We start from the raw sequence: 13,331 nt of genomic DNA, 5'->3' as shown, positions 1-13,331 counted from the left end.
ATGTTGGCAGTAGTCTTAAGATAGGACTATTATATACTAGTTGCTTAGCTAAGTAAACTACTACTGTACTGTATGTAGTTCAGCACACAGTACTTGTACACGATGTTGTGTATCTGGAGGGGGTTTTGGGGGTTAGCGCCCCTGCGGCCTGGTCTGTGAGTAGGTCTCACGTTGGATCAGGACCTGATCAACCAAGCTGTTACTGCTGGCAGCATGTAAATGAACGTATGAGTCACAGCCCGGCTGGTCAGGAACAGACTTTAGATGCCTGTCCAGCGCTTTCTTGAAGACAGCCTGGGGTCTATCCACCTTATGTATGCCAGGAGGTAGTTGAACAGTCTTGGGTCCCTGACACTTATTGTGTTGTCTTTTAGTGTGCTCATGACTCCCCTACTTTTAATTGGGGAGGATGTTGCACTGCTAAGTCATTTGCTTTCATAGGGAGTGATTTTCATGTGCAGGCTTGGGACTAGTCCCTCTAGGATTTTCCAAGTGTATGTTATCATGTGTCTTTCTCGCCTGCATTCCAGGGAATATAAATCAAGGGACTTCAACCATTCCCAGTAATCTAGGTGCTCTGTCATACTTATACATGCAGTGAAAGTTCTCTGTATATTCTCCAGGTCTGCAATTTTGCCTTCCCTGAAAGGGGTCATTAGTGTACAGCAATATTCCAGCTTAGAGAAAACAAGCAATTTGAAGAGAATCATCATGGGCTTGGTATCCCTAGTTTTGAAGGTTCTCATTATCCTTCAAATCATTTTCCTAGCAGATGAGGTAGATACATTGTTGTGATCTCTGAAAGTGAGATCCTCTGACATTATCACTCCCTGATCCTTCACATTAGTTTTTTGCTCTATTGTGTGGTTGGAATTTGTTTTATACTCCAATGCAGTTTTAATTTCCTTGAGTTTTCCATAGCGTAGTAGTTGAAATTTGTCTTCATTGAACTTCATATTGTTTTCTGCGGCTAATTTAAAGATTTGTTTGATGTCCGCTTCGAGACTTGCAGTGTCTTTGATGGATGACTGTTATATAGATTTGGGTGTCATCTGCAAAGGAAGACATGGTGCTATGGCTTACATCTCTGTCTGTATCAGATATGAGGATGAGGAACAAGATGAGAGTGAGTATTGTACCTTGTGGAACAGAGCTTTTCACTGTAACTGCCTCTGACTTTACTCTGTTTACTGTTACTCTTTGTGCTCTATTTCTTAGGAAGTTATAGATCCATCTACCAACTTTTCCTATTACTCCTTAATCACGCATTTTGTGTGCTGTTACACTGTGATTGCACTTGTCGATGGCTTTTGCTGGGTCTGTGTATAGTGCATCTGCATTTTATCCTCGAGTGCTATCGGTCTGTAATTCTTGCAATTTCTTTACTGCCACCATTGCGGAGTCTGTTGTTTTTAGTGACTGTGGGTTGACCCCTGTGTCTATTCTCCCTTTCCATAGAATGCTTAAGGCACATGAAAGGAGGTTCTTGCAATTCTTGATGAACATGGAGTTCCACGAATGGGCCTGGGGCAGAGTACATGGGCATGTCATTTATTCTTTTTTCAAAGTCTTGTGATGTTATGATATCAGAAATTTTTGAATTAACCAAATTTTGAGTCTTTCATAAAAAATCCATTTAGATTGGCGACTCTTAGTCTGGTTAGTGGTTCACTAAATGGCGAGTCATATTGGGACTTCAGTATCTCGCTCATTTCTTTGCTGTCATCTGTGTAAGTCGCATCTCGTCTAAGCAGGGGTCCAAAACTGGATGTTGTTTTTGCTAGATTTTGCAAAAGAAAAGTAGTATTTTGAGTTTCATTCAGTTTGGTTTATTGCTTTAAGTTCTTCCTGTGTTTCTTGTCTCCTGTATGATTCCTTAAGCTTAAGTTCAATATTTGCCATTTCTCTGACCAATGTCACCATTAATTTTAAGTTTAAATGGTTACAAAAGTCTGTCTGTTGCTAAGCAATTTCTGCACAGCTTATGTATTTATTTGAATCCTTACTGTACAGTTAGTGTTCAGAGAATTCAGTTGTAAGGACTGACAAATAAAAATGTAGCTGGTAATATTTGTGAAGGGATTCAAGGAAACGGTTAATGGGACTTGAGTCCTGGAGGTGGGAAGTAGAATGTCTACACTTTAAAGGAGGGGTTTGGGATATTTGCTGCTTGGAGTAACATCTGAACTGTCATATCTGTTTGCTTCTGCAGAGATAATGATGGTGTGAACAATGGTGAAAATGATCCTATCTTGTGGTTCACCCTGCCTCGGTGGGAGATGGCCAGCCTGTTAACAATAATTTTTTAAAACTTGTTTCTTTAATTCTTTAAAGTTTGTTGCACAATGCATTATTAGCTGAGTTTTGTACTCTAATAATTTGAAAGCCTAGTATAGTTTATTTTCTCACAACAGGCGTAATAAGAAAGGAGTGAAGCCAGTGGAGAGGTTATGGAATTACCTTGTCAGGCAGGAGGAAGTTCAGGAAGTTTTTGTGAGGTATATCTTTGGTCGCAAAAGACCAACACCTGAGCCTGTCCAGTACTCAGACCACGGTAAGCATCCAAGGTGTAAAAACTTTTCAGTATACGTAACTTATTTTGTTGTCCATGGCCTTTCTCAATTGTTTATATTCTAATATATACAGTAGTCCCCCCGTATCCCTAGGGGATACTTTCCAAGACCTACCATGGAAAGTATGTAGTAAACCCTACACAGTAGGACCCCTGTATCCATGGAGGATATGTTCCAAGGACCTACTATGGATACTAAAACCACGGATAGTAGCAAACCCTGTGTATAAGTCCTATACATACCTATTATAAAATTTAATTGATATATTATGCACAATAAGTGGAGAATTGTTAGGTAGTAGGCTGGTAGACAGCAGCCACCCAGGGAGGTACTACTGTCCTGTGGTAGTAGGCTGGTAGACAGCAGCTGCCCAGGGAGGTACTACTGTCCTGTGGTAGTAGGCTGGTTAACAGCAGCTGCCCAGGGAGGTACTACTGTTCTGTGGTAATAGGTTGGTAGACAGCTGCTACCCAGGGAGGTACTATGTACTCTCCTGTGGTAGTAGGCTGGTAGAGAGCAGCCACCCAGGGAGGTACTACTGTCCTGTGGTAGTAGGTTGTTAGACAGCAGCTGCTCAGGGAGGTACTACTGTCCTGTGGTAATACTGTTCTGTGGTAGTAGGTTGGTAGACAGCAGCTTCCCAGGGAGGTACTACTGTCCTGTCGTAGTAGGCTGGTAGACAGCAGCCGCCCAGGGAGGTACAACTGTCCTGTGGTAGTAGGCTGGTAGACAGCGGAGCAGATTTCTTCCCCCCTAAGTCATGTGTGTCGTAAGAGGCATCTGAAATGCTGCGAGCAAGGGGCTACTAACCCCTTCTCCTGTATATATTACTAAATTTAAAAGGAGAAACTTTTATTTTTTTTTTTGTTGGGCCATCCTGCCTCGGTGGCCACCCTGCCTCGGTGGCCACCCTGCCTCGGTAGGATATGGCTGGTTTGTCAAAGGAAGAAGTGGAGAATTATCACTTTTTCACTGATGGAAAGCACTTCACGACTTCTTTTAGGCTTTGAAGAACTGTTAGCTTCTCTACTTTTGCTCTTTGGGCCCATTATTATGCAAAATTAAGAGGTATTTTTGTGCCACAGTAAACTGTGAAAACTGAACCCACGAATATCTAATCAGTGGATGCGGGGGTTCCACTGTATATAAATAGTTTTCACTTGCATACATTTTTTTTTTTTTTCTCTCCAACAAGTCGGCCGTCTCCCACCGAGGCAAGGTGACTTACATACATACCTTTGATAAAGTTTAATTGATAAATTATGTGCAATAAGTTGAAAATTATCACTTGTTCACTGATGGGAAGCACTTCACAGCTTCTCTTAGGCTTTGAACAACTCCCACTATGTAAAGTAAAAGGACACAAATGCAACTAATGTGACTTTTTATTGTGGCAACGTTTCACTCTCCAGGAGCTTGATAAAGCTCCTGGAGAGCGAAACATTGCCACAATAAAAAGTCACATTAGTTGCATTTGTGTCCTTTTACTTTACATATTGTCGGTAATTCTACCAACTTTATTACAACTCCCACTATCACTACTTTTGTACTCTGGTGTCATTAGGAAGGAAAATTAGGGCTCATTTTTGAGTCATGGCAAACCACGGATAATTGAAACTGCAGAAACTGGACCTGCAGATACAGCGGTTCTACTGTACTGTGCATTCAATGTTCGCTGGTAGGAAAAAACCACGGTATAGGTGGGGTTTGACCCCATGGTGAGTGAGTGGTAAGACAGGCCAGTGGGTAAGTCACTCAAGTGGCATACCCACTCTCCTGGAGTTTTAAGAATTACTCACCATGGGTTCTAACCCCACCCGTACCGTGGTTTGTTTGCAGTCGTGTTATTGCTATGTTGTGAGTCAGTCCACTGGTATAGATATGTACTATAACAAAACTAGTTGGTGAGCACAGTGAAACTCAGCAAAGCAATTTGTCTCATAGACTTATTCAGTAATTTAAGGTGCATTTTTGGAAAGGAAAAAAATCTAGTGTAAATTACAGATTGTTGTATTACCAAATTATTATGGAAGCTCCATACATGAACCAACAATGTGTGTACTGTATATGAAGTAGCACATAGTTATGGAAGCTCCATACATGAACCAACAGTGTGTGTAGTATATAAAGAAGTAACACAGTTATGGAAGCTCCATACATGAACCAACAATGTGTGTACTGTATAAAGAAGTAGTATACAGGCTTCTAGACAGTTGATCATTCAGTAACACTAATCATAATAGATAATGCAAAATAATACGGAATGTATATTACGTAAGGATTATGACAAGAATGTACAAAATATGTATAGGTATATTTATGAGACTAGATCCAACCCAGCCTCTTGCAGTGTTGCATCTATGCACATCTAGCAAGACAGCTATTGAGTGAGTGATGGTGAATGTGTCTCCCCTTTTTTCACTCTGAGATAGGGTGACCTAAGAAAGAGGAAATGCTTACACAGTCACACTTTGTAAATGTTACGTTGCTCACACTTCAAGTTAAAGTAACACTTACTCCTATTTAAGATGCTCACACAAGTCTGTTGAATGTCCAAACCCTTAGTTTTATTACTGTATTTATTTGACCTTGTAGGGGAGGAAGTTATGAGTGATGTGGGTGATGGTGTAGATGGCTCTGGGACAGGTGAAGGAGGATCTGAGATGGGTGCTGCAGAGAATCAAGAACCCTCCGAACATGGAGCTCCTCCATTGGAAAGTGCAGTTCAATCTCTCGAGCCACTGCGCATTATCCACAAGGAACAGGACTCCATTACTGCTTTTTGCATCAATAAGGTACAAGACAAGATCATTTGTGACTTCTTTTTTATTTACCATTTGTTTTATATATACAGATTTCCCTCAACATTCGCGAGGGTTAGGGGATCAAGAGCCTCGCAAATGTTGAAAAACCGTGAATGTTTGGTGCCCCAATATATTGTACAGAAATATAATACAATACTGCTTCCTTAACTTATTGAACCATGAACAATCATAAAACACATGAAAAGCCATAAATTGTACTAAATATATACATGTTATGCTTTAATAACATGTATGTTATTAAATACCACAGACTCCACCACTTCCTCAACCACTGCGAGTCCCTACTACCCTCCCTCCGACCCCCACAACTGGCAGCCAGCCCTCCCACCACTCAGTGTGGTGAGTGTTTTGTTTGTTCATTATTTGCTATTAAACTACAGTATAAATAATGTAAACCCATTCATGACTGCATATTGGAATGGCTATTCGGACAAGTATTAGACGGTGACATCATGTGTTTACTCTTGAACACAGCAAAGAATCGAACATTTCTGCTATTGCTAATAATAACAATAGTAATAATAATAATAATAATAATAATAATAAATACGATATAATTGAAGAAGGAAATTGTACAAAAATACGAGGGAGTGGTTGACACATCGTCAGTGTGACTTTGTTTATGCTGGAGTGAGCATTAGTCTCCCTGCTCTTCCAAACATTTCACAATAATTCAGCGGTTGAGGCAGTGGTATTTAATAACATATATATTATAAATAATAATAGTACATGTTATTATTAATAACATGTATTATTATTATTATTATTAACATGTATGTTATTAAATACCATTGCCTCAACCGCTGCCTCAGTCGCTGCTTCAACCGCTGCCTCAACCACTGCCTCAATCACTGCCTCAATCACTGCCTCAACCACTGCCTCAACTGCTGCCTCAACCGCTGCCTCAACCACTGCCTCAACCGCTTCCTCAACAGCTGCCTCAACCGCTGCCTCAGTTGTTGCCTCAATCGCTGCCTCAACCGCTGCCTCAACCACTACCTCAACTGTTGCCTCAACCGCTGCCTCAACCGCTGCCTCAACCGCTGCCTCAACAGCTGCCTCAACCACTGCCTCAATCGCTGCCTCAACCACTGCCTCAACCACTGCCTCAATCGCTGCCTCAATCGCTGCCTCAACAGCTGCCTCAACAGCTGCCTCAACCGCTTCCTCAACCACTGCCTCTACCACTCCAGTCGCACTCAATCTACAAGCACCAAACACAATGAATTATTGTGAAATGTTTGGAAGAGCACGGAGACTAATGCTCACTCCAGCATAAACAAAGCCACACTGACGATGTGTCAACCACTCCCTTGTATTTTTGTACAATTTCCTTCTTCAATTATATCGTATTTATTATTATTATTATTATATTATTATTATTATTATTATTATTATTACTACTATTGTTATTATTAGCTGTAGCAGAAATGTTTGATTCTTTGCTGTGTTCAAGAGTAAACACATGATGTCACCATCTAATACCTGTCCGAAGAGCCATTCCAATATGCAGTCATGAATGGGTTTACATTATTTATACTGTAGTTTAATAGCAAATAATGAACAAACAAAACACTCGCCACACTGAGTGGTGGGAGGGCTGGCTGCCAGTTGCTGAGGTCGGAGGGAGGGTAGTAGGGACTTGCAGGTGGCGGAAACTTAAATATGATTTGGTGGCTGGGAATTTGGCAGTTGGGAATTCGCGAATGTGTCAAGCCCGTGAAAGTTGAAAACGTGAATGTTGAGGGAGAACTGTACAGTGTTTGTATTACTGTACAGTGGACCCTCGGTTATCGGCCGTTCATGTTATTGGCTAACTCAGTGATTGGCCGGTTTTTCGGCTCCTGGTGATTGGCCATTTCAGACGCGTCCGTCCGCCGGCTGGGGCCGCTTATGCATCAGTTGGGCTGTCTCTCTCAGTGCATGAGGAAGCTTCTGCTCATACATCGAAACATTTTGCTTGTTTTCCATTGTTTTTGTGATTTTTTTGCAATGCAACTGTGAGATACGTAACCATAGCTCCAAAGAAAGCTCCTAGTAAAGTTCCTGGGTAAAAAAAGTGAGAAACACCATGGAATTTAAGCACAAAGTGTAGTAGGCATGCAGGGAGTGTAGTAGGCATGCAGGGAGTGTAGCAGGCATGCAGGGAGTGTAGCAGGCATGCAGGGAGTGTAGCAGGCATGCAGGGAGTGTAGCAGGCATGCAGGGAGTGTAGCAGGCATGCAGGGAGTGTAGCAGGCATGCAGGGAGTGTAGCAGGCATGCAGGGAGTGTAGCAGGCATGCAGGGAGTGTACCAGGCATGCAGGGAGTGTAGCAGGCATGCAGGGAGTGTAGCAGGCATGCAGGGAGTGTAGCAGGCATGCAGGGAGTGTAGCAGGCATGCAGGGAGTGTAGCAGGTATGCAGGGAGTGTAGCAGGTATGCAGGGAGTGTAGCAGGTATGCAGGGAGTGTAGTAGGCATGCAGGGAGTGTAGTAGGCATGCAGGGAGTGTAGCAGGCATGCAGGAAGTGTAGCAGGCATTCCAGAAGTCAGCATTAGTCTTCAATAAAGGTATGTAATACTGATTTAATTGTTAAAAAATTATTTTTTTGTGAATATTATTTTTTATCTGGAACGGATTAATTGTATTTACATTAATTCTTAGGGGAAATGTCATTTCAGTTTTAGGCCGAGATTCTGGAACGGATTACGGCCGATAACCGAGGGTCCACTGTATCAGTTTTTACATTTTAAAATTTAGACCTGTTATTGAAACTTTAATTTTCTTGTATCAAGTTGTATATAGTAATGCTTTTTTTGGATTACTGTATTGTAATGTGCTCATATTAGTACTGTATTTTCTGGTGTCTATAAACTATGTACAGTGGACCCTCGACCAACGATGGCATCGATTAACGATAAATCCAACTAGCGATACATTTTAACGCAAAAATTTTGCCTCGACTAGCGCTTAAAAACTCGACCAACACTATTCGTTCCGTCTGAGACGAGTCCACTTCTGGCCAGTGTTTACAAGCCAGCCAGCCACCTCGGTCGCTTCCAAGCATACAATCGGAACATTTCATATTATCACAGCCTTTTTAGTGATTGCACCTGCAAAATAAGTCACCATGGGCCCCAAGAAAGCGTCTAGTGCCAACCCTACAGCAAAAAGGGTGAGAATTACTATGGATATGAAGAAAGAGATCATTGCTAAGTATGAAAGTGGAGTGCGTGTCTCCGAGCTGGCCAGGCTGTACACAAAACCCCAATCAACCATCGCTACTATTGTGGGCAAGAAAACGGCAATCAAGGAAGCTGTTCTTGCCAAAGGTGCAACTATGTTTTCGAAATTGAGATCGCAAGTACTCGATGTTGAGAGACTGTTATTGGTGTGGATAAATGAAAAACAGATAGGAGGAGATAGCATCTCTCAAGCAATCATATGTGAAAAGTCTAGGAAGTTGCATGATGATTTAATTAAAAAAATGCCAGCAACTAGTGGTGATGTGAGTGAATTTAAGGCCAGCAAAGGTTGGTTTGAGAGATTTAAAGGAAAGGGAAGTAACCCCGGAAAAGACTTGCCACCTCAAGTCCTAATGGAAGGGGATTCCCCTTCTAGACACTAAGACCATCAACACACTCCCCTCCTCCCATCCCATCAATCATCACCTGATCTTCAATAAAGGTAAGTGTCATGTAACTGTGCATGTCTTCTTCAGTTTGTGTATTAATATTAATATTTCATGTGGTAAAAACAATTTTTTTTCATACTTTGGGGTGTCATACACGGATTAATTTGATTTCCTTTATTTCTTATGGGGAAAATTAACTTGACTAACGATAATTTTGATTGACGATGAGCTCTCAGGAACGGATTAATAGCGTTAGTCGAGGGTCCACTGTACAGTAATTTCCTCTTTCGGACTTGGTAGGAAGTTACAATACATGATTTCAAATCTTCATTATATGTAGTCTTGTATAAATATTATCCATCGATATATTATATTGTACAAATGTTATCCATTGATATGTTCAGTCAACTTCTACAAATGTTTTCCACTGATACATAGTCTCAAACAAATTATTCTATGTAACTATTACATGTTCTATTACCTTGTTTAACTCAAATTGTCATACGTACTGTAATTTCTTTCTCTCTCTCTTTCTCTCTCTCTTTCTCTCTCTCTTTCTCTCTCTCTTTCTCTCTCTCTTTCTCTCTCTCTCTTTCTCTCTTTCTCTCTCTCTCTCTCTCTTTCTCTCTCTCTCTTTCTCTCTCTCTCTCTCTCTCTCTTTCTCTCTCTCTCTATCTCTCTCTCTCTATCTCTCTATCTCTCTCTCTCTATCTTTCTCTCTTTCTCTCTATCTCTTTTTTTTTTTTGTTTTTTTACACAGGGTTTGACAAGGTTAAGGATCCCTAGCTTTATTGACAAGCTATTTACAGGTTAAGGATTCCTAACTTTATTGGCAAGCTAAGAGCTGTTACCTACATCAGCTCATTTGAAAGCATTTTTATTGTTATGAGACATACAAGTAGGGAACAGGATGAAGTTGGAGCCATCTGTGGGCCAGCATTTTCATGTGATCAACCGACTTTATCTCGTTGACATCATTATGCTGTACGAATGTGTTCCATACTCGAGTCATCCTGGTTGTATATGATCTCAGATGGAGTGATGTTCTGGAGAAGGGTACAGCCAGAGTGAAGTTGCTGCTTTCTGCCCGTCTTGTGGCATAAAAGCTTGTTTCACGCTGTCCTCGAAGTGGATCCAAGTGTGGTACTTTGACAATATTGGCCTTGTACATAACAGTAAGGCCACCCACATCCCTCCTATATTGAAGGCTCTGCTGAAATGACAGATCTATCCAGGATGGGTCCAGGCGAGAGATGAGACGTCTTGCTCTGTTCTCTACTCTGTCAAGCAGTCGCAGATGAGAGGGGGGGGGGCAGGCAAACCAAGAAAGTGGAGCATTCTCAGGGTGTGAGCATACTTGTGCCTCGTACAGAATCTTGCAACCCCTACTGTCAAGCAGATGCGAGATACGGCGAAGTGCTGTAAACTTCCTGGCTGCCTTGTTTGCAAGATTTACAACATGGTTCTTCATGGTTAGTTTGGAGTCAAATTTCACCCTAAGGATATCAACTTCTTCTCCAGGTACCAACACCCTCCCATTCATCCTTACTACTGCACCAGCATTACCATCATGGTGCCTAGAGACTATCATCATTTGCGTTTTCTCAGGTGCAAATGTTACTTGCCATCTATTTCCCCAAGCTGATATAGCTCTTAGCTGGTGATTGATGTAGCTTAGAGCAGCTGGCATTTCTTCTCTTGGATAAGTGAATGTCAGTGTACAGTCGTCTGCATATGCATGAGATTCTGGGATGAGATGAAGAAGGTCATTGAAGTAGGCATTCCATAACAATGGTCCCAGTACGCTTCCTTATGGAACACTTGCCCCAATAGGATGTCTTGCTGATTCCGTTCCATTGAGAACTACACTTAGAGATCTACCATGAAGGTAATCACTGAGGAGACATAACGTAGAGCCTGCAATTCCCAGTGCTTGAAGTTTTGCTAAGAGGCCCTGGTGCCACACCCGGTCAAAAGAGCCAGCAATGTCCAGTGCTACCACACAGCTGACTTTGGATTCATCCAGTGACTGGTGCCACTTAGTGGAGAGGTTTAACAACAGATCAGCAGCAGAGTAACCTTTCCTGAAGCCATATTGATGATCACAAAGTAGTGAGTGGTAGTCAAAAAACTCTGCCATTTGTCTTGAGATTATTGTCTCAAGGATCTTACCAGTGATTTACAGGAGTGACACTGGTCTGTAGTTGCTGATTTTTGCTCTGCTCTTCTTTTTGTGAACAGGGACTACATTTCCCTTTTTTCATAGAGAGAGCCATTTACACTGTACTAGGCAGTGCTGAAAGATGCGAGTTAGAGGTGCTGCTAGCTGGTCTGCACATCTCAGCAATCTTGGGCTCAACTTGTCTGGGCCCACAGCCTTTTCTTGGTCAAGCGATTTAAGAAGGAAATGCATCTCCTCCTGCCTTATTGTCACCACTGACAGTTTTGACACAGTTCTTGCAGCTAGCCAAGGAGGGCCCCTAGCTGGATCAGGAACTTGCATTTTGGTAGCAAAGTGGTCCGCCTTCTCTTGACTACTAGTAGAGGTGGTCCCATCCTGTCGATTTAGAGGTGGAATGAGTTCATCAGGCAGATAACCTTGTCTGTCCTTGACCAGGGACCACCAGGTTTTGGAGCCTACCCTACCTGATGCTAGCTTTCTTTTAGTGTCCACCTCCCATTTAGCAATGGCCCACTTTTGAACGTCACCCATATGCCTACAGGCTTGCCTGTGCAAGTTCCTGTTATAGGTGGTAGGATGTCTCTTATACCTTTGCCATGCTTTGTACTTAGCAGTAGCAGCCTCTCTACAACGGAAGCCAAACCAAGGCTGATCTGTAGGCTTTGTCACATATTGCCAGTGAGGAATGTGTTCTTGTTGTAGATTAAGGATGTGTCCAGTGAAGGCTTTCACTTGGTTGTCAACATCCCCTTGGAGAAGAGCATTCCAATCGGTGGTGGCGAGCTCAGAGCAAAGGGCTGGCCAATTACCTCTTTCCCATAGCCAGGTTGTGTGTGTGGACTCCTCACCTCGTTCTGTTGGGATCTTAAGTGTCGTAAAAACAGCCTTGTGGTCAGACGATCCAACGTAGCTGAGAGGTTGACAAGTGACTATGCCTTCTGCCAGATCACTCACTACTGGGTCAAGGGAGGAGCCAGAGATGTGAGTAGGGAAATCAACAAAGTTTCTCATGTCAAATACTGCAAGAAGGTCATCAAAGTCCCTCTGTATAAGGTGTTGGTTGAGGTCACCAACAATTATGATATGTTGACAGTTGTGTTGTAGTAGAAGGGAGTCAATATTTTCCATTAGGAAGTTGATGGGGTCTGCATGTTGCCACTGAGGTCTGTACATTGCACATTCTAGTACAGAGGCACTAGTGTTTATACAGAGCTTGAAGAACATCATTTCAAGATGTGTAGGGATGGCAACATCAATGTGCTGGGCATGAACACTTTTAGAGAAGCACACAGCAACACCTCCTCCTTTCCCTTGCCTGTCTCTTCTCATCCATGAGGTGTAGCCAGCTATTCTTGCAAAATTTTCTCGAGTCCTGTCGTCGAAAAATGTTTCAACAATAGCTATCACGTTGGGATGTCGAGTGTTTACAAAACTGTGTGAGCTCTCCAACATTAGTAATGAAACCCCTAATGTTGGCTGACAGGATGCTGATAGACTGGCTCCTCATGATGAAGTGGTCAGCTTGAGGTGGTGGGTGTGTAGGGAATGTAAGGTGCCTGCCCTTGAGAGAGGTAGGGTACTGAGGCAGCTGCAGGGATGTAAGTCTGTGGTCTTGTATAAGGCACAATCCCACCTGCTGGGCTGGGATAGGAGTAGCTAAGTGGGTGACGTGTGAGAGTGTTCACCAATTCAGAGATCCTGCTGGTTTGTTCTAAGAACAGGTCTCTAAACAGGTGGCCCTGTCTGTCAAGTTCCTTTTTCTTCCGACACTGGTCCTCCTTATGTCCTTTCTTGTAGCAGTAATTACACCTGGTATCTCGCAGGCAGTTGTTGGCAGTGTGCCCCTTCCGGTGACAGCGAGAGCACAGCCTAGGTGCCTGGGAGGGTGGACTATGATTTGTTGCACCTGCTCTCTCTGTCTCTCTCGTTGTCTCTGTCTCTCTCTCTCTCTGTCTCTCCCTGTCTCTGTCTCTCTCCCTGTCTCTGTCTCTCTCCCTGTCTCTCTCTCTCTCTCTCTCCATGTCTCTTTTTTTTTTTTTACACAGGGTTTGACAATGTTAAGGATCCCTAGCTTTATTGACAGCTATTTACAGGTTGAGGATTCCTAACTTTATTGGCAAGCTAAGAGCTGTTAC

At 42.6% G+C, this 13,331-nt stretch overlaps 1 protein-coding gene across 10 annotated transcripts in view; it reads left to right on the top strand.

Moving 5' to 3' along the window:
• The window catches only part of Rbcn-3A (rabconnectin-3 alpha), a 237,540-nt gene that overhangs the window by 174,020 nt on the left and 50,189 nt on the right, over positions 1-13,331 (top strand). For all 10 annotated transcript variants that reach the window (XM_070098327.1, XM_070098328.1, XM_070098325.1 and 7 more), the window contains 2 exons: positions 2,415-2,554; positions 5,169-5,368. In XM_070098327.1, the coding sequence (XP_069954428.1) occupies positions 2,415-2,554; positions 5,169-5,368 (340 nt within the window). The remainder of the gene's footprint in view (positions 1-2,414; positions 2,555-5,168; positions 5,369-13,331) is intronic.

This window comes from Cherax quadricarinatus, chromosome 62 (genome assembly GCF_038502225.1).
Source record: "Cherax quadricarinatus isolate ZL_2023a chromosome 62, ASM3850222v1, whole genome shotgun sequence".
Classification (NCBI taxonomy): domain Eukaryota; kingdom Metazoa; phylum Arthropoda; class Malacostraca; order Decapoda; family Parastacidae; genus Cherax; species Cherax quadricarinatus.
Note: the sequence above shows the minus strand (reverse complement) of the source record. Positions and strands in the feature narration are given on the sequence as shown.